General features: G+C 41.0%; 1 protein-coding gene across 5 annotated transcripts; it reads left to right on the top strand.

Moving 5' to 3' along the window:
* The first annotated feature begins 4,667 nt into the window (after window positions 1-4,667).
* PARP11 (poly(ADP-ribose) polymerase family member 11) lies at window positions 4,668-18,376 on the top strand. Of its 5 annotated transcripts, none has more exons than XM_053935880.1 (8): window positions 4,668-4,823; window positions 9,025-9,153; window positions 9,252-9,372; window positions 10,677-10,752; window positions 11,687-11,759; window positions 11,847-11,977; window positions 15,597-15,748; window positions 16,177-18,376. In XM_053935880.1, the coding sequence occupies exons 1-8, from the start codon at window positions 4,683-4,685 to the stop codon at window positions 16,488-16,490; spliced, it is 1,137 nt and encodes a 378-aa protein (XP_053791855.1). In that variant the 5' UTR covers window positions 4,668-4,682; the 3' UTR covers window positions 16,491-18,376. The 5 variants fall into 5 exon arrangements, with proteins under 5 accessions (XP_053791855.1, XP_053791859.1, XP_053791856.1 ...); XM_053935884.1 differs by lacking the exon at window positions 4,668-4,823 and adding an exon at window positions 5,469-5,529; XM_053935881.1 differs by lacking the exon at window positions 4,668-4,823 and adding an exon at window positions 5,645-5,850.
* Window positions 18,377-19,818: the final 1,442 nt, after the last annotated feature.

Below are 19,818 nucleotides of genomic sequence, written 5' to 3'. Positions count from 1 at the left end.
GTCACTTGTGGTGTGGGGAGGGGACACCTGTGTTTCCCTAGACGGGGCTGCACTGTGGTTTGCTACATACGAGCGTGCCACCTGGAGTGGCACTGAGACGGCTGCTCCCTGTAAGTTTTGCAAGGGGAGCCCTCTCCCTCTTGGCCCTCACTTGAGCCGCCACTGCCACGAGGAGAGAGGCGGTTGAGCTGACGCCACAGCGCCCCCTGCAGACGCGGAGAAAGCACCGCACCTGCCCTGCCCGGCCGGGAGCCAGCAGCGCCCCTGCCGGCCGTGACTGGAACTGCACCGAAGGGGAGAATGCCTGATAGCCAAGAAAAAGCTGTTCCTGGATTCCTGGTTTTGTTTGGTGTTGCTGCTGTTGTGGTTGTTTGTTTGCCTTGTTATATATATTATAGTAAAGAACTGTTATTAATTTTCCCTTATCTCTTCCTGAAAGCCCTGTTATTTCAATGTTTTAATGATTTGGAGGGAAGGGGGTCATATATTCCATTCCTGGAAGCTTCCCGCCTTCATGGGCAGACACCTGTCTCTTAAACCAGGAAGTAGGGTGATGAGTGAAGTTCAATCATTAGAACAACACAGAGGGAGCAGCACTGCAGGGTCAGTGAGAACCAGCCCCATGCAGCTGTTCATGTGTCATACCTGAGAAATCGTGCTGGTGCTGGCAGAGTCACTGGTTTTGAGGATATCTCATTCTCTGTTTGACTCAGGTAAACAGTCATTATGCAATGCTCCAGTTAACAATGCTGTGTCAGCCTAGAAAAGGTAGGAGTCAAAAACTGGTGCAGGTATTAAAGTGTTCTTCCTCATGGGTCTTCTATGTTCATCTCCAGAGAGAAACAAATAAACTAAAATCTCTCTGCTTTCTGCACCTGCTACAAATGCATCTATTTGTATTTAAAGTCTCTTAATGTCACCTGAAGATGTGGAAACTTCCTGGACTCCTCCTCCCTGCAGAAAAAAACTCAAAAAACCAACAGCAACAAAAACAAACAAACAAACCCTCAAACCCCCACAAAACAACAATAACAAAAAAAAAATCCAGGGATGATGGAGCTCAGTCTATTCATAAAAGGAGACAGGCAACTGGCAATTTTAAGCGACCAAGTAATAGTGAAGTATTGGATATGAAAGTAAGACAACCAGGGGGAAAAAGAACATCTAGGAATGTGAAAGAAAAGTGAAAGGAGACAAGGAAGTCTCTAGGGTGTGGGTTTTATTCTCCATTAATGAGGTGTAGAACATGTACTGCTTGGGACAATGGCTTTCATTCACTATCACAAAAAAAAAAAAAAAAGACCCAAAAAACATGGAAGAACGGAGATGTTCCCAGACCTTTTCCATCTCCCGCAGAGTGCAGAATAGGCATAGCTGGGGAAAGCATAGCAGGAACAGGGCTAGAAAAGGATCTTCTAGCAAACAGAAGGATGTAGGAGACTCAGGTTAAGAAAAATCACCTGACACATCTAACAGCTCCTTGAACAACAAATCAAGAGGATGTAGACTTTTCAAGGAAAGAATATAAAATAATATTCTTCTATATATTCCTCCACATCTCAAGACCAATGCCATATTTGAAGTGGACAGCTATGGCCTCCAGATGTGATGCTCTGTAATAAGCAGAGTATTTCCTCAATCTCTTCTTGTGCCTCTGGGCAACTGCATTTGTGAGTGTACAAGTTTGTGGATACCACAGGTGTCACATGCATCCTACAATTTCCTTTATGCTGCGATATACATGCCCACCATAAAATCTTAACATTTTCTGAAAAGTTGCAAAACACTGTCAGTATTTTCTTTTCATGGCGCAGTCATTGTACTGTTATGAGTAGAGTCTTGGGGGGCATGACATGTTTATATTTTATTCCTTCTTTGGTTGTTCTGTTTGGTTTCTGCTTACTTTCAGTTAATGTTGACAGAATTACATGTCATTATCATTTACATTATCATTCAGTTGCATATATGTAACATTACACTGATTATTAAAAATTAATCTACTATGAAATGGCAAATACCAAAGAATCACCCATTTTCCCCTCTTGGAGAATGTATAATGGCAGTTTATGTTCCTTGTCTTTTCTTAGTTGATACACTCAAGGGCAGAGAGCAGCTTTTCAGAAGGACACAGACAAGCTGGAGGAGTGGGCTCAGAGGCACTATATGAAACTGAAAATGAAAAAAGGCAAAATTCTGCACCTGGGAAGAGATAATGCCCAGCAACCAATATGTGTTAGGAAATGGTGAGCAGCTATTCTGAAATGCAACATGGTCCTGATAGATGGAAAGCTAGATGTGATCCCACAGTGTGCCCTGGAGGCAGTGGGGGACAACTGCACCCTTGGCTATAAAATAGCAGGACCATATTCAGGATCTCAAAAGAAAGGAATACTAGGATTTTTTTAATCCCGTCTAAAATACCGCATCCAGTTTGAGGCTCATCAATATGCGAAAGGCTGATAAAATTTATCAACTGAAGCAATTTCAGCAGAGGAGCACCAAGACACTCAGGAGGCCGGAGCACTTGTCCTGTGAGGAAAAACTGATGGACCTGGGCTTGGTTAGCCTGGAGAAGGCTTGGGTGAGAGCAACTAACTGCAATATTCCAACAGAAGATTCCTTCTGCAGAGGTTAAGAAGACTAGGCCAGGGTCCTCACAGTAGTGCATGGTGGTAGGAAAAGAGGCAGAAGGCTTAATCTGTGATGAGAGGATATAGGGAAAGTTTTTTTATACTGATGATAGTCAAGTATCAAGCACTAGAAGAGGTTGGCTAGAGAGGTTGTGCAGTCTGTGTCCTTGTAGGTTTCAATACCTAACTAGATACAGTCCTGAACAAAATTACCTGATCTCATAGCTGACTCTGATTTAATCAGGAGGTTGTGCTAGTTCATATTGTAAAATGGTTTGGGTTGGAAGAAACCCTAAAGATCATCTAGTTCCAATCCCCCTGCCATGGGCAGGGACACATTCCACTGGACCAGGTTGCTCAGAGCCCTACCCAACCCATCCTTGAACACTTCCAAGGGTCACAATGAGGTCTCCCTGGAACCACCTCTTCTCCAGGCTAACAGCCCCAACTCTCTCCATTTGTCTATGGAAAAGGGGTGCTCCAGCCCTCTGAACATCTTTGTGGCCCTCTTCAAAGATGACCAAGGTGCATTCCAACTTGAATCCTCTTTTAATGCCCTGTCTAATACAATTAAAGAAGCACTATCCTACGGTAATTGACTGTAATTTCCCTCTGTTTCAGGTAGCTTTTACCAGCTTGGAGATGCTGTGCCTGTTATTTTACTGCCCAGGGAAAGGCACTGCCAGGAAGACTGAGGGAGGTCACCTCACAAGGTTACACTGAAAGAGTCAATGTGCACAAATTGCAACACAAGAAATTCTGGAATGGACAGAAGGACAAAAGCTTCTTGGCCTTGAAAACAGCTCAGCAGACATGCTTGGAAAGGAAAATAAAAAGTTTGAATGAGGAACTGAGCAACTTAATCTAGATTTTAAGTAAGGCCTGCTTTGGTAAGGAGACTGGATTAAAGAACTTCACCAGTCCTTTCAAACCTATTCTTCTGTGATCCTACAATTTATGTACCAAGCAGTACCAGGGAGTTCTCTCTTTCACTTCTATTTCACCATTCCCTGTGAGAATGGGTTTGTAACTCAAGTAATGTGGCCAAGCCTCTCCACTTTCTGCCTTTTTGCTGCTTGAAGGAGAGGCTGATGAAAATCAATTAATGCGGTTATATCTTCTTCAGATAGGCTGCTAGTCTGCACATAGTACAGCACATATCCACAGAAATGTTTGGATTTGAAAGGGTTTTATGTTGTTGTCACCATAAGGAGTCTGGCATTCGCATGTAGCTTCCTAAGAACACAGTCTCATAACAGGCTACATTTTCAATGCAGTGAAGACATTCTGATCTCAAGAGAGGTTTACGCTCCATTATTAATTATCAGTCTGAACATACAAAGAAGGGGAAGAAACATACAACAAAAATCTCAACTCTATCCCACACCTTAGGGCATAGCAGTAGAAACCTCTTTAAAACTTCTGGCTGCTAGAAAGCTGTGCATTGTGCTACTGTAACTTCACATACACAAATTCTGCAAAAAGCATGACCCTTATTTTAAAAATACACAACAGACAGTAATAGCAATAGAAATAAATGACTCAAAGAGGCCCACATTAGACTTAAAGCATTGTCAGCATCTTTTCATTAAAAAGAAAAGATGTTCAACAGACATTTAGCAGCTAAGGTGGTAACAGAATCCTTCCTTGCTTCTAGCCTCTGTACAGATCCATAAAGCAAGGCAGGATATGTCCCAACAAACTTCATGTGATTTCCAACAATGTCAATACAAATAACATACTTGAAAAAGATGGCTCTACCTCCAGAAAACTCCTTTATTCCAGAAGCATTATATTCATGCCAGTGAAATACCTCCAACTGGTCCTAGACCTGCTGCTGCTGCTGCTTCCAGACCTCATTGTGGCATAGAGCTGCTCACAGGCCCCGAGCGCCTGCAGCAGCCTCTTACTGCTGCCCTCTTTGCTCTGTGTGACCTACACCGTGCACGGTGTGATGGTCACATCTGCTGCCGTGCCTGACACCAGCACGGTGTCACAGCTCTGGTACCACAAGGGACTGGCACTGGTACTGGTACTGGAACTAGCACTGGGATGGTTATTGTTACTGGTCCTGGCACTGGAACTGAAACTGTGACTGGCACTAATACTGGACTGGGCCTGGTACTCGTGCAGCTACAGGGAGAGGTACCCGAACAGCTACTGGTACCAGAACTGGAACTGGGATTGCTACTGGTAATAGTACTGGCAGTGAGACTGGAACTGGGATTGCTACTGATACTAGTACTGGTACTGGTGCTTGCACTGGGACTGGAACTGAGCCTGGTTTTAGTACTGGTAAAGGTACTTGGGCTGTTTTTGGAATTGGGACTGATGCTGAAACTGGGACTGGGCCTCGTAAAGGTACTGGTATTGGTACTGGCACTGGGCCTGGTATTTGTACTGGTACAGCTACTCGGACTGCTTTTGGAACGGGGACTGGTGCTGGAACAGGGACTGGTGCTCGGATTGGAACTGGTGCTGGTACTGGCACAGGCAGTGGCAACGATACTGGAACTAGGCCTGGCACTGATAGTTGTACTGGACAGGAGTTTGGACAGTTTTTGGCACTGGGGCGGGAAGCGGTGCTGGGGTCGGGACTGTGCCGGTATCGGTGCTGACACTGCGGCACCGGCTGCGGTCCCGGCACAGATCCCGGCCCTGGCCCGGGCCCTCCCCGTCCCTTCTTCGCGTCACGACAGCGGCTCCACCCCCGCCCCGCCCCCGCCTTTATTTGCATGCCCGCCCCCGACGGGCCAATGGGGCGCGGCCACCGCGGCGCTGGCCCCGCCCTCCGCGGCCGCCGGTAACGGAAGCGCCGGGAGCGGAGCGGGCCCCGCGCGCCCGGCCCGCGCGGCGCGGGCGGCCTGCGGGAGCGCGCCCGGTGCGCGCGGCCGCTGCGGTGAGTGCGGGCGGGGCGGAACGGCCGCCGCCGCCCCTCCCCCCGCGCCGCGCCGCGCCCTCCCCCCGCGCGCCCCGCAGGCCGCTGCCCGCCCCGCCCCGCCCCGCCCCGCCCGCCGCGCAGCGCGCTGCCCGGTTGGGCACGGGGGTGGGAGGTGTCGGCCACTGCGCGTGTGGGAGCGGCCTGCGCGCGCGATGGAGGGGTAGTGGCTCTGTGCGCGGCTCGCTCGCCGGGCCGTGCCCTTGAGCGCCCATGGATTCGGTTCTGGAGGGTGCGGTTACGGGTGTGATTGCGACGGCGGCCCCCGGCAGCACGGAGCGGGTGCGTGGGGGCGCAGGTGGGAAGGGTATTGTCATTCCACCGTGTGTCCCGTACTGGTGCTAGTGCTGGTCCTGCTCCTCGCCTCCCCTCCCAAGCCCTGCGGGCTCACCTCAGGCAAGTCTCCTCATCAGGTGTCGTGTTCTCTAAGGAAGAGCCAGAGATTCCCTTAGAACTGCCTGTGCTCCCAGCAGGATACTGTTCCAAGTCGATGTTTGTAGGGAGAAGAGCCTTTGGCAATAAAGCACGGTGTGCCAAGTGAAGCAAGCAGCACAGGAATCCGGAGTAGTCCGTTGGGATGCTGCTGTGTTTGTGATCATCCGGGTAATGAGACCTGGCACAGGTTGCCCAGAGAAGCTGTGGATGTGGCCTGTCCATGGGAGTGTTCAAGGCCAGGTTGGATGGGATTTGGAGCAACCTGGTCTAGTGGAAGGTGTCCCTGCCCATGGCAGGGGGATTGAAACCAAATGGTCTTAAAATTCTCTTCTAACCCAAAACATTCTCTTGAGTCTGCTCACTGTAAAGGATGTATATCAGCCAAACATAAAGTACTTATGGAAAAAAGACGAAGTGCATGGCCAGTAGCAGTAAAGCTATTCAGTCACAGCACACAACAAGCACTGTTCTTGTTTAGGAGGATGTTTTTTCCTAAGAAATGTGTTCTGGTAACTCCTGGACCAGTAGAAACAGTGCTAATGATGGGAGTTGAGACCTATCTCAAAATGGTACCTAATGCTTATAAATGGTGTGCATTTTATTTTGAATTAATCAGTAATTCTTTCAAATATTTTGGATTTGTGTCATCTTTGAGAGCAGTTCTCTTGGGTTTATGGCTTTACATATTCATGCCTTCAGGTGTTTCCTCCATACTTCTAAAGTATCCTGGAATCTACCCGCTTACCCCAGACTTTGTGATGCGGGTGATATATGTGGGTTGAATGTCATATTTTTGAAAGCCATGGGAATAACTATCTCCTTAGTAAATGGTTTATTCTGGAGGCTGAAATAGCCCTGGAGGACTCTAAGTGTGTTGTCAGGCATAGATAATCGTGCCTTCTCTGCTTGTAAAGGCATGTCCTCTTGTTCAAAAGGCATCATTGGTTTGACTGATCAGAGTCAAGATCCTGACCTAATGCTGGCAGTGGAGGTAACTGAGCTCATCACTTTAATGGGAACATGAGGAAACAAAACATTACCAAGAAAAGCCTGAGTTGCTTTCCTCAGCTTTAAAAAAGTGCAGCCTACCTCTGTTTGCTCTCAGTAGGATAGAACATAGTCAAATACTTATCCAAGAGGAAGAATCAAATTGAAAGTGAAAGATTTTCACCAAAAGATGTTGGCCAGTTGTGCTTTTAACACCAAGGGAATGTAGGCTCTGTGGCTGTGTTGCTGTGGGTAATAGAAGGAATGTTGACAGATGCCCTCTGAAGCCGAGAATGGTTTTCTTATTTCTTTCAAAATACTTTTTCTGTGCAGCTGATGAACATTTTATGTAGTGCTGCTTGAACTTGAGGCAGCAATCCATACATGGAGCCGTAGGTAGGCTTTCATTTTCATTGAAGTAGGTTTGCCCTCCGATTCTGCAATTTGGTGATGTTTTGGAGATCTACTTATGTTTCCTCTGCTCTCTAAGCATTTAGGTTTTTGTAACCCTTTGGAGCTTTTGGTGATTAGAGTACAACCTCTAGCTATTCTCACAAAGAGGTTTCTCAGATTTTTTTTTTCAAACAAATACAGAAACACAACTAGCTTGGGAAAAATGGGGGAGTGAAGGGTGTGCTAGAAGTTCCTCCTGCTCTGAACTGCTGCCCCAGTAGCACTGGCCGGAATGGGGATGCCTACTTTTAGTCTCCAGTATTTGTCTTCTTCAAGTCTCTATTTTTTCTGGGTTGAAGTGACCAGGAAACAACTGAAGCATCCAGGATACTAACTGCACATTGTTTGACTTGTGCTGGAGGGTGTTGTTTCACTTCTTGGAAGAAAAAGTGAACTTGAGGACATATTTGGGAAGTATGCCAAAGTGTTTTGCTTAAACAGAGTGGATGAATTGCTGACCTTTTCTGGGTGTGGGGCAAGTTTTTTCTCTGTGAAGATTCCCTGAAACTTTCTTAGAATTTTTGCTTGGGGAGGTTGTTGCAGAAAGTTGACACATTAGGAAATACATGCAAATAGGGGTGAGCACTTTCAGAGTTTTCAGAATTCTATTGACAAACCAAGAATGAGCTGAATTCTGGCAGGGACTGTTTTCTAAAGGTATTCTGGCATAGCTCTTGGTAGACTTAAACTTGTCTAGCTACTTTTTGAACTTCCATACCATGAAAAGTTCCATAGGTTGCCATCTGGTTCATGAAGTTTTACTTACTTTGAACTTGACATGTGCAACATTCAATAGGTGTCTCCTCCATATGTCAGAAGAAAATGTGATTCTTTACTCCCTATTTGGTTTTGTCATGATTTTGTAGACCTGTGCTGTATCCTTTTCTCAGTTCTTTTTATTCCATCCTTCAGAATCCCAACTGTGGTAGTCATTGCTTGTGTGGGAGCCAGTCTTGGTTTTGGTGTGAACCTTCTCTATAAATACAAGTACAGAGTATCAAGAATTTTACTGTGCCATTTTTAAGTGGGTGCATTAGGGGGAAAATTCTTCTTCAAGCAATGGGAAGGAATAATCTACTATGGTCTTGCGCAGTTAAATGATTGTATTCTTTGTCTTAGTTATAATTTGTTTTCTTACAACTATTGATTTCCAGTCTGATTTGTTCACTGCTGGTGAGTACCTAGTAGGTGCTTCCATCAAGCTGTTGGATGTAACCCCAACATCTCATTCTTGGGAAGTATGAATTAAGAGCCTGTTGTATAATTCTGAGTGGCCTTGATCCTACAACCATCAGTATGAAATTTAGCACCTCTCTTTGATCACATAAAGGCTATACCTCTTGCCTTTACTGTCACACTTTACAGACAATTAAGAAGATTTTTAAAGTGTTTAGCTAATTTAAAGGATAATACTGGATAAGTAGCAAATTGAGATTTTTTTCTGTGGAAAAGAAAGAACAGATCTGTCCTCAGCCTGGTAGGATTTTTTTTTTTTGGTAGTTATTGCAAATGCACTTTATTTTGCTTTTTGTATAAGTTTCTCTAAACTTTTTTTTGTCTGTATGTATGTGAATGTTTCAGGAAATGCTTCAAGGACCATCAGAAGATGTGTTTGCAAAGATGGAAAGTTCAGTTGAAGACATGGATACCTCAGATACCCAGTGGGGCTGGTTTTATTTGGCTGAGTGTGGTAAATGGCATATGTTTCAGGTAAATACCTATGAAGTTATATTGGCTCTGATGGATTCCATACATCAAATTACCTATGGCTGAGTTTGTCTTAATGTGCTTTTTCTTTTACTTTGAAGACTGACTCAAACAGTCACTGCTCTATCACCAGTGAAGATATTGAAAGAAGTTTCCGAACAGACCCCCATGGATCTCTGTCTTTTACCACTTCAAAGTTTAACTACACACTGGACTTTTCAGGTATGTGTCTTGCCAAAGAGTAAATTTAAACAGTAGAAGGTCTCAGATACACCAGCACATTTGTTCATTCAACAGATTATTGTCCTCATATCTGGTGCGCAAACATGGTTAAGAATGTCTTCTTTACTGGAAAGTGCATAGGAGTTTTTAGAAACAGCTGCCCTGTTACATTTTTTGTGTAGTTTATTAATGAAGTAGCATGTTTTGTTTATTAGCGCACCATTGGAGTTCCTACTGCTTGCTCCAGCTACAAGTGGCATGTAGGATACATCTCTTGACCTGGGAAGGTTGAACCTTTTTTCTTTCATGTGCAACTGCCTGTAAACTTGAAACTGCCTGTAAACTTGCCTGTAAACTGCCTGAACTTGAAAAATGGAAAATCTCTTCCATTCAGCCTGTATAAGAAACGTTGCTGTAAAGGAGGCTTCCTGCAAAATACTGGCATCAAAATGATTTAATAATTCAGCAGGTAGTTGAAGCCAGTTCTGTTCTCAGAATAGCAAGGAGATAGGCAAAAGGATTTACTAGTAGATTGTAAAGATCTTCCTTATGCTGTTCTTGTAAATTACAGAGTATTACAGGTTTCTAATGTATGTAACTAATTATAAATGTAATCTGTTCTTTGTTCAAAGATGTGTTCTAGTAACTTTTTTTTTAGTTTTTTATTCATAGATGGTTTATTTTCTGATTAAATTACAAAACAGCTATATGCTTAAATATAGGAAATTAAGGAAATAAACACATATTCCAATATATGTATCCAAATTTCAAATATTTCAAAGACAGAAAGTGGGGACTGAGCAAAATAACAATATACTGGCAGTAAGGTGGTATCTAGCAATACAACAAGTTTTATGCTTACTTGTGTTGAAGTGTCTTTTTATAAAAAACTGTGTTTTGTATCCAGAATAAAAACACTACACTTATAAGCAAATGTTAAAGAACAATTTCTATATTACTCTCTTTAGGCCATGATGTCTTACACTAAGGATAGTGTATTCTTTGTCACCCCTTTCAAGTCAGTGGAAGTTCCTCCTGTGATTTAGTGGGGCTGAATGTTAGATGGATATTTTAAAAATAAATGTTTTGTATGTGTAATATTTTGACATTTTTCCAACTCATATAGATGACAATACATTTAGAAACATTTATTGAAAATTGCTGATTTATTACTTGTTGAAATAGGAATTCCTGTCAAGTAGCTTAGGGTGTAGTAACATTCTTTCAAAAAATGATACTTAAATGTTGTATATGCTGTAGATGAATTCCCAAAAATTTCATCCTAATTCTTGTTTTATGCTCAGTGATGAAACAAATCAACCTAACTACCCTTAAACAACGTCCAATAAAGCGAGCTCCCTTTGCAATCAATTCATTCAGGTAAGAAAATAAGAGGAAGACTCTTTATTTTTCTTTTATTCCTGCTTCTTCTAAGTAAAATGAAACCAAAGTGGTTTATCTTTATTTTTTATATTCATTTGCTTTTGGAGTCGCTCTGAATACCTGTTGAATCAGAATTGCTGCAGGAAAACAGCACCAAAAAATGGAATCCATTGACTCCATATATTATTTAGAAGTATTATTGTAACATCAAAAAGAGATTGAGTTATATGTTGTGCCTATATTTTACTAATTTACTCTAAAATTATTTGGAGTTAAAAAAATTATATTGTAATGATTCTTTTATGAGTCTAATTGCTTTAGATTGTCAATTTCATACCATTTTATCAGTCATTAGATGTAAAGCTGAGCTGATGTAAATCTGGGACTCAATAAACAATAAACTGAGCTATGCAGTGTTACTATTACAGGTGAAATTGAGTACATGGGATATGTGGGGGTTTTTCCCAGATAGTTCCTGAGAAAAAAATTAGTTCTGAATTGTAGTGTGGTTATAAATTCAAAAAGAAATTTGTCATTTGTCATAAGAAATGTAGTAGCAATCTGTTTACACTGACTTTCAAGAAGACTGTGTTTTTGAAGTGTCAACATTTTTTCAGTTGATATTTGCTAAATAGTGCATACAATGATGTGGCAATTTGCTTTGTTCTTTGAATAATTGCATCAGCACTCGTATTTCCATGTGGTGACATTTTTTACTTTCAGGAGATTCCTTCTTTTAGTCCCAGTTTTAAAGCTTAAGAGCTTCAATATATGTAGTGCATGTACTTAAACCACTCTTTTTTAGTAGCTCTGTATAAACTTCATGGGGGTTTGCTTTTTTTGCATACTGTGTTGTTTGGAGCAGGAGTTTGACAGGAAGAAAATGCCTCATGTCTTTGAAGTGATGTGCTTTTACCTTTTTTGTTTGAAGTTTCATCTGTGAAAATGAGGCTATCCCTATGCCTTCACACTGGGAGAATGTAAATACTGAGGAGCCATACCAGGTAAGAGTTGGTAGGCAACTTGGTCAAAAACATGTGACAGTGAAACAATGCATCGAATTGAAATCGCACTAACGTCTTTTTTTCCAGCTTATTCCATTGCAAAAGAAAACAAATGAATATAATGAAGTTTCTAGTCTCTTTGGAAAAACAATGGATAGCCACCGAATTAAAAGAATTAAGAGAATACAAAATCTAGACTTGTGGGAGTTTTTTTGCAGGTGAGATTATTTCTAAAACCAACAGTTTTAGGATTGTTAATGGAGAAAAGTTTTTAAGTCATGCAGCAGAAATATGTTTAACTGTTTTTATTATTAATGGAATTTTTTGTCACGTTTTAACTTTTAAAAATTTTCTTCTTTGTCATTTCTCTTTATTCAAAATTTAATTTTCAAGACTGTGTAGCTTCTACAGATGCACAAATTTAATACTTGCAGAAATGCATTAGATAAAGCTGTAGCACAGATAATGTATTTAAGATGTTCAGAATATCTGTGTGGTAGATGCCCATGATCCTTACAGTGAAATAAGGAGAACAAAAATTAGCTTTTTGTAAAATGATTCCTGGAGAGGCTTGTATTATTTTAATTTTTACTGAATGAAGTAAATGAATATTTTGGTCTTGTTAAATGTCTCAATTTTATGAAGCCTAGGACAGAATTAAGTGTCTAATGAACACATATTCATGCAATTCTTGTAAGTTTAATGTCCTATAAAACCTTCTTCTAAGTTCTTGGTTTTTCCCTCTTCATATTGTGCTGGCCTGGAAGAAGTAGGAAATGCCCAGTTTGGTATCCACTTATTTTTTGGTGTCAATCTTAAGAAATTGTACTTGACAAAAATTATTTGTGTATCTTGTAGGAAGGAGTGCATATCAGAAGGTTTAAAGATGTTTTTACTCTAATAAAATAATCTCGACTAAGTTAAAGAGTGAGGAAATAACTAACCAGATGTATACTAAAATCTTGCATAAGTTACATAATTTTTTTTAAAGATATGTCATTTATTGTTAATTTAAAACTATATCAACATGTGTGAGGGAGTGAAATTCCTTATATATGTTAATGGTTAAGAGAGTTATCCTACTTTTAGTTAAGTTTCCTTTTTTTCTTGATGGAGGAAGGAAGAGGGTCAGCAGAACTGCTGCCTTGGACTTCCAGAGGTCAGACTTTGGGTTGTTCAGGAGATTGTTTGACAGTGTCCTTTGTGAGGCAGTCCTGAAGGGCAGAGGAGTCCAGGAAGGCTGGACAGTCTTCAAGAGGGACATCCTAAAGGCTCTGGAGCAGGCTGTCCTCATGTGCTGGAAGACAAGTAGTTGAGGAATAAGATCATTCTGTCTGAACAGAGCACTTTGGCTGGAATTCAGACAAAAAAGAGAGTTTATGACCTTGGGAAGAAGGGGCAGGCAAATCAGGAGGAGTAAAAGATGTTGAGATGTTTTGCAGGGAGAAAATTAGGACCAAAGCCCAGCTAGAACCTAATTTGGCCACTGATGTAAACGACAATAAAAAAATATTTTTTTAAATAAATCATCAACAAAAGGAGGGCTATAGAGAATCTCCATCCTTTACTGGATATGGGGGAAACATAGTGACAAAGAATGAGGAAAAGACTGAGGCAACAAAGGCATTAATAGTAAGACCAGTTATCTGGGCACCCAGACCCTGACCTGGTAGGCAGAAGTGAGGAGCAAAATGCTGCCCTATAATTAAAGAGAAAATAGAACCTGCTACCCCACACAAGTCTATGGGAATGGATGGAATCTACTGGAGGGTACCAAGGGAAATGCGAAGGTGCTCACTGAGCCACTTTCAACCATTTACCAGCAGTCCTGGCTCACTGGGGAGGTCCCAGGTGGCTGGGGTTGAGCAAATGTGATGCCCATGGACAAGAAGGGTTGGAAGGAGGAGCCAGAGAACTACAGACCTGTCAGGCTGAGCTCAGTGCCAGGGAAGGTCAAGGAACAGCTCATCCTGAGTGCCATCACACAGCATGTGCAGGGCAACCAGAGATCAGGCCCAGCCAGGATAAGTTTAGGAAAGGCAGGTCCTGCTTGATGACCAACCTCACCTTCTTCTATGACAGTGTGACCCACTAAGTGGATGAGGGAAAGGCTGCAGTTATTTTTTACCTGGACTTCAGCAGAGCCTTCGACACTTTTCCCACAACATTTTTCTGGAGAGTCTGGCTGCCCATTGCTTGGACAGGTGCACTGTTAGCTGGGTAAAAATCTATCTGGATAGCCAGGTCCAGGAAGTGGTGGTGAATGGAGTTAAATCCAGCTGGTCACCAGTGGGGTTCCCCAGGGCTCAGTGTTGTTAATATCTTTATCTGGGATCAGGACAAGGGGATCAAGGGCACCCTCAGTCAGTTTGCAAATGTCACCAAGCTGGGTGGGAGTGTGGATCTGCTGGAGGGCAGGAAGGCTTTCCAGAGGGATCTGGACAGGCTGGATCGATGGGCTGAGTGCAGTTGTGAGGTTCAATAAGGTAAAATGCCAGGTCCTGCCCTTGAGTCACAAGACAGTGCTGTAGGCTTGCACATACTGGTGAAGAAATTATTGCCTGTTAGTATATTACAAAGAAATAAGTATTCCAGCATTTCAAATGCACTTCTTTGGGTGTCCCAGGTAGGAAAGTTGAAAAGAGGATGATGCTTAATCTAGCATCTCAGTCTGGATTTGTCGAGGAGTACAACAAGTAAAAAAAGATATTGATCAGTGAGATTGCTGACCAGTTTTACATAGGTACAAGGAGCATATCTCTGGGTATTTCATTTTGCTGTAGGTTTTACCTTTTATTGAGTGAATTGGCTAAACAAGAATTTTCATAGTGCTGGATCAAGTTAATTTTGTTGAACTGGATTATCTTGTTACTGCTTGTACAAGGTGCTAAGATGATGCTTTTTAGAACAGTTGGACTCCTTGATTTCTGTTCCAAATTACCAAAGTGTCCTGCTGTGGCATTTCTGCATTCTGCACAACCAGCTTGCCAGTGTGCCCCATATATATAACGGCTTAGGAGGAGCAATTTCCACTTAAACTTTATGGTTTTGAAAAAGTGTTTTGTTTAATTGATAAGATAAGGGATTACATTTGATCATTGCTTGAATGATTATTTGCATCACTGTAGTAGTCAGAACACATTTGCCTCTTACAGTTGTTCCCATATTAATGATAATTCTAAATTGGCTTTATGAAATGAACTGGTCAGAGATAGTAAAGGACTGTCACAGAACATCTTTTGTTTGATTATTCACTTTTTCTATAAATTTGTTCCATTCCCCTATTTCAAAATAAGTTACTCAAGGCTACATTTATATATTGTCAGAGATCAACAGCCAACAACAGAGGGTTCCTTGTTGAAGAAATGTCAGATGTTCAGCATAACTAGCCCATAGATCAGTTTTTGCTGGTTTGCCTAGGTAATTGCACTTTATAATCTGCCAACTTTGTTATCCCTTCCACCATGACATTAAAGCAGGTGGTGGAAACAAAATGTGCAAAATTACCTTTCTTTTAAAGATGTATCTGCTGAAAATGACCACACTGAAACTAATAACACAAGAACAGTTTTGATAAAATTGGTGTCAGAAGGCCTTTTTTTCAACTCTTAGACTATGTCGGAAAATAGTCCTACAGCATTCAGAAATGTGTGATTTCTAAATATGTACCCTAAGAATTCTGATGTGTTTAAAAACTAGAGTCATCTAGGTACTTGTAAAGTGGAATGTGTTAGGTCTGTACCCTTGGCAGTGTTTTCGCAGAAGTAATTTAGTGTGTTTGTACACCTATTTATTTATTATGTGCTTATTTTTGTATTTGTTGTGTGTTTTCTGTAGGAAAAAAGCTCAACTGAAGAAGAAAAGAGGTGTCCCAACAATTAATGAGCAGATGCTGTTTCATGGCACCAGTAACGAATTTGTAGAAGCAATATGTATTCATAACTTTGACTGGAGAATAAATGGGATGCACGCTGCTGTGTATGGAAAAGGTAAATATTGCTGTCACATACAACAGTAATAGTGTTAACAGCTCAACATTAAGTCTTCCCTGTAGTGTGTACTTATGTGATGCATGCCTTGTGTTTACCCAAGAGCTGTTTAATACAGCTCTGCTTTTATGGCAAGTGTAATTAAGGATGAAGTAAGGAATGCAATTCTCACAAATGGCTGGTAGGGCCAGGGAGCATGGGGAAGGGATGCTCAGTGAAGCAGTGTTGATCACAAGACAATCTCTCATTTTAAGTTCCCACTAAAAATGTTTGGTCATATTGTCATAATACAACAATTGACAACAAAAAAAGGATTCCTAATGAACATAAAAGAACTGACTTTTTTCTTCATCTTGATAGCTATGCTCTGTTAGTCAAGTTCTCATGGTAAGAATGTAATCTAATTTTCTATGTTTTTTATTTGAAAGGGACCTATTTTGCAAGAGATGCTTCATACTCCAGCCATTTCTGCAAAGAGAGCATGAAGCATGGAGATACTTTCCAGATTCATGGTGTGAACCTGCAGCCTCATCTGCACAGACCAGATAAAGTCATGTTTCTTGCTCGTGTATTAACTGGTGACTATATCGGTGGTGATTCAAAATACATGAGGCCTCCTTCAAAAGATGGAAGCTTTGTGAACTTGTATGACAGCTGTGTGGATAATACCTGGAACCCAAAGATCTTTGTCATCTTCGATGCCAACCAAATCTACCCTGAGTACTTAATAGAATTTTGTTAAGTTTCAACTGAGTATTGTTTGTGGTTTTTTGATACTTTTGTTCCTTTTGTAAAGACAGCAACATAGAAATGATGCATGAAAGAGAGGTGAAAGAAAAGCTGGCATACATTTATGGAGGAGGGAAGCTTTTAAATATTTAAGAGAGACTGGTGAACTGTTTTTAAAAATCTGTAAACTTTACTAATGCATTTTTCAAATGTAGAGACTATTACAATCCTGAAGTTGCTTAGTGAGCCTTAAATACATTAAGCATTGGTAAGTTTTCAAAGGCAAGATTTATGTTTTGATTTTCTAAAGTATATTAAAAGTGGTTAGAAATATGCCTCTAATATAGTATGCATATGATGAAATTAATCTTTTATAAAGATTGCATATAAAACAAAGTAAGAACAACAACAGCAAAATCCCAGGGGACATGGCTACGTGTGCACGCGTGTGTGTATGTGTGTCAGTGTTCTGTAGTACATGTTACTTTGTTTGGAGGTCTCTTAGTTTGGATTCTAAACCTAAAAAAAGAAAACGTATCTACAGCGCCTTCATCAATTTCCTCCACATAAAGTTCAACAAAGCTGTATGGTTTAACTTTATGTACATTTTACTGTAAGCTTCAATTATATACTGGGAAAATAACAAAGCCCTTGCAGTAGGATTTGACCATTGGTTTTGATGGAAATGAGGCCCATAAACTTGTGGTTGTTAGTTGTTTGGTATATAACTGTTCGGCTCACTGTTGGGACATCAGCAGTGCCATACACCTTTCTCAGTTCTTATCCTATGGAATTTTTGCCATCTTGTTGCAGTATTCATGAGCTGCTGTGATTCATGTCTGATCAGAGTTTAAGATACACTCGGTGCTCATATACTTGGTGTTACTGAAGACAATGTTTAGATTAACTTAACTGTAAACAATACAGTTAAACTAACAAGAAAAATTTCAAAGGATGCCATCCTGTAGCTTTTAAATGCTACAATAGAAAGCTTTCAGTAACATTTGTGTAGATCAGGTTTTCATTACTGGTATGGTTGTAAAGTTGAAGAGTATTTTTCACATGTAGAAAGAGCAAAAGAGACAATATTTGGGTAAAGAACAAACCTGAGTACCTAAACACATGAAGAGGCTGAGGAAGGGGCTGTTACTGTGAAATGCACTGTTGTGTGAACGATCTGCTATGGAATTGTGTCCCTAGTGTCCTTTGTTAAAGGACCTAAGTAGCACTAATGGACAAAGTCAAAGTTGAAACCTTTCCAAGTTTTTTCTTTGGCTATGGCCAGTAACAAGTCCCTGTAGAATCAGTATATAATTGTAGCAGATATAGAATGATCTGTGTTGGTTTGTTATAGAATTATTAATGGACTTTTTGGATCAAAGGCTGTGTTTAAAAGCTATTGCATTTAAAGGCACTGCAGCTGCTGGCATGACCAGGTCTGTTCCAAGTTGCACTAAACCCGTGGAACTGGAAGCAGAAGATGACAACATATCTGGCATTGTAACTGAGGACACAAATATCTCTTCCTTCTCCAGTGTGCTATTACCGTTGTCTGTCAATGGATCTTGCACAAGTTGTTTATCTGTTTCTGTTTGTAATTTCATGGCAATTTTCCTGTCCCTGAACCATTTAGGGCTAAAATGCATTTTCCTTTGTTTTAGGAAGTATGATTTTTGATCCCAGCTGGGAACTCTAGGTTCTACTCTTGTAGGTATGATTTGTGTTTGATTCACTACTATGCTAGCTCTGCAAAAGGCACTTTGTTTCCCACATTGTATAAAATAATAGCGAATCCCACAGGGAATTTGTGTATTACTGAATCGTTTTTGTTATTACACATTATTCTACAAAGCATACATTTTGTGGAACTAACAAATACATGTGCTGTTGTTCCTTTGATTTGGTCTTTTATTTCTTCTGAAACATATGTTTTTAGTTAAGAAAACTGAAGTTTCTTTTTTAGCACCTCATAGACACAAAGTACTACAATCTTTACTGATCTCTGAGACTTTTCTGACTGTTTGTGTGGTGGTGTCTTGTTTGCTGCTTAATTTGAATTGAATGGCACAATCTTAATCTTACTGCACATTGAAGTTTTACCTCTTCTTTCAATGTTCACTGTGTTCTGCTTTTTGTGCTGATGAATTTTGTTATTGAAGATGTCTGTAAAATAATAACTGTCCTTTCTCTGCCAAGGGGAGAGTGATTATTATTGCAAGCAAAGTCCAGAACTGTACAAGTAGCCAAGGCAGGAAATAGTTGGACCTAATAAAAGGAACAGTGAGAAAGAAAGGGAGGAAAATCATTTCTTGGCCTTTAGAGTATTAAAGAAAAGAGAAGGGATCTTGGTGTGATTCTGGGGAAGGAAACCTGATATTTTCTGTTACTGTTTCATGCAGTGTAACTTTTTCTCCATTTTGGTTTTACACCTGTGCAAGATGACATGCCACTCTCTTACGTGTCTTGATCTGAGATAGAGCTTTTTTACTAAATTATTCTTGTGGCAGCGTGTTTTCACATGAGCACAGTACTTCAGGATGACATAGAAAAATAAGTTCAGCTCATACTGGCCTCCTGGACCAGCTTTGTTTTTTGCAATTGGTGTGTACTCAGTTTTTGCTGAATGGATCTCATTTCATCCAGAGCAGTTTGGGAGAGTGTCTGTCTGCATTCCAGTTCATTTACAGGGTCAGTTTGCACAAACTCTTGTTTTTAAGTTAGAATCCAAAGGGCGAAAAAAAGGATGTAGCTCTGTTTTTTAATACATGTCCCAGTACATTCACATCCAAGCTAGATGTGAGACACATGCTGGCTGGAGTTGGTGACTTAAATTCAGGACTACATTGGATGCCAGTTCAGCCTGTGGCTTGAGGACAGCTCTCACCCTTTTTAAATATTTATCAGCACAGAAGATCATAGCAGGAAGGCTCAAGTGAGTCTGTGCAGTTTACATCATGGAAATTACTTTCAGGAAGATGAGCACGTCAGTCTTAAAATTCCTGTGACCTAAATGTCCATCAATATAACTATTTTTAGGCACTGTCCAAAACAGCAGACTTGCAAAACAGCACAGGCCTACTCCAGTATAGCCATCTACTCTTCACAAGTCATAAAAAATACTATGGGGGCTGAGAGATGGAATACTTTGCCACATTTTAAAGCCAATTGGCCTCTCTTATGCTCCTCTCTGTTAAGCCCCTTTGTTCTCCTTGACTCTGCCTTCCCTTGTTTATCCTCCACCCCATGGGTGTGTACAGCTCTGTTGATTCCTGTACCCCTTACAGTCTGATCCCCCAATACCATTTCCAAAGTCCAGGATGAAATAAACTTTCACACACTTA

This window comes from Vidua chalybeata, chromosome 2, assembly GCF_026979565.1.
Source record: "Vidua chalybeata isolate OUT-0048 chromosome 2, bVidCha1 merged haplotype, whole genome shotgun sequence".
In the NCBI taxonomy this organism is placed as follows: Eukaryota; Metazoa; Chordata; class Aves; order Passeriformes; family Viduidae; genus Vidua; species Vidua chalybeata.
This window is presented reverse-complemented; position numbering and strand designations above follow the sequence as displayed.

Coding starts and splice junctions, on each gene's coding strand:
- PARP11 (XM_053935880.1), top strand. CDS start 4,683: ATGGTTATTGTTACTGGTCCTGGCACTGGAACTGAAACTGTGACTGGC. Junction 9,373..10,676: donor CTACACACTGGACTTTTCAG/GTATGTGTCTTG, acceptor TTTTATGCTCAG/TGATGAAACAAATCAACCTA. Junction 10,753..11,686: donor TTTGCAATCAATTCATTCAG/GTAAGAAAATAA, acceptor TTTTGTTTGAAG/TTTCATCTGTGAAAATGAGG.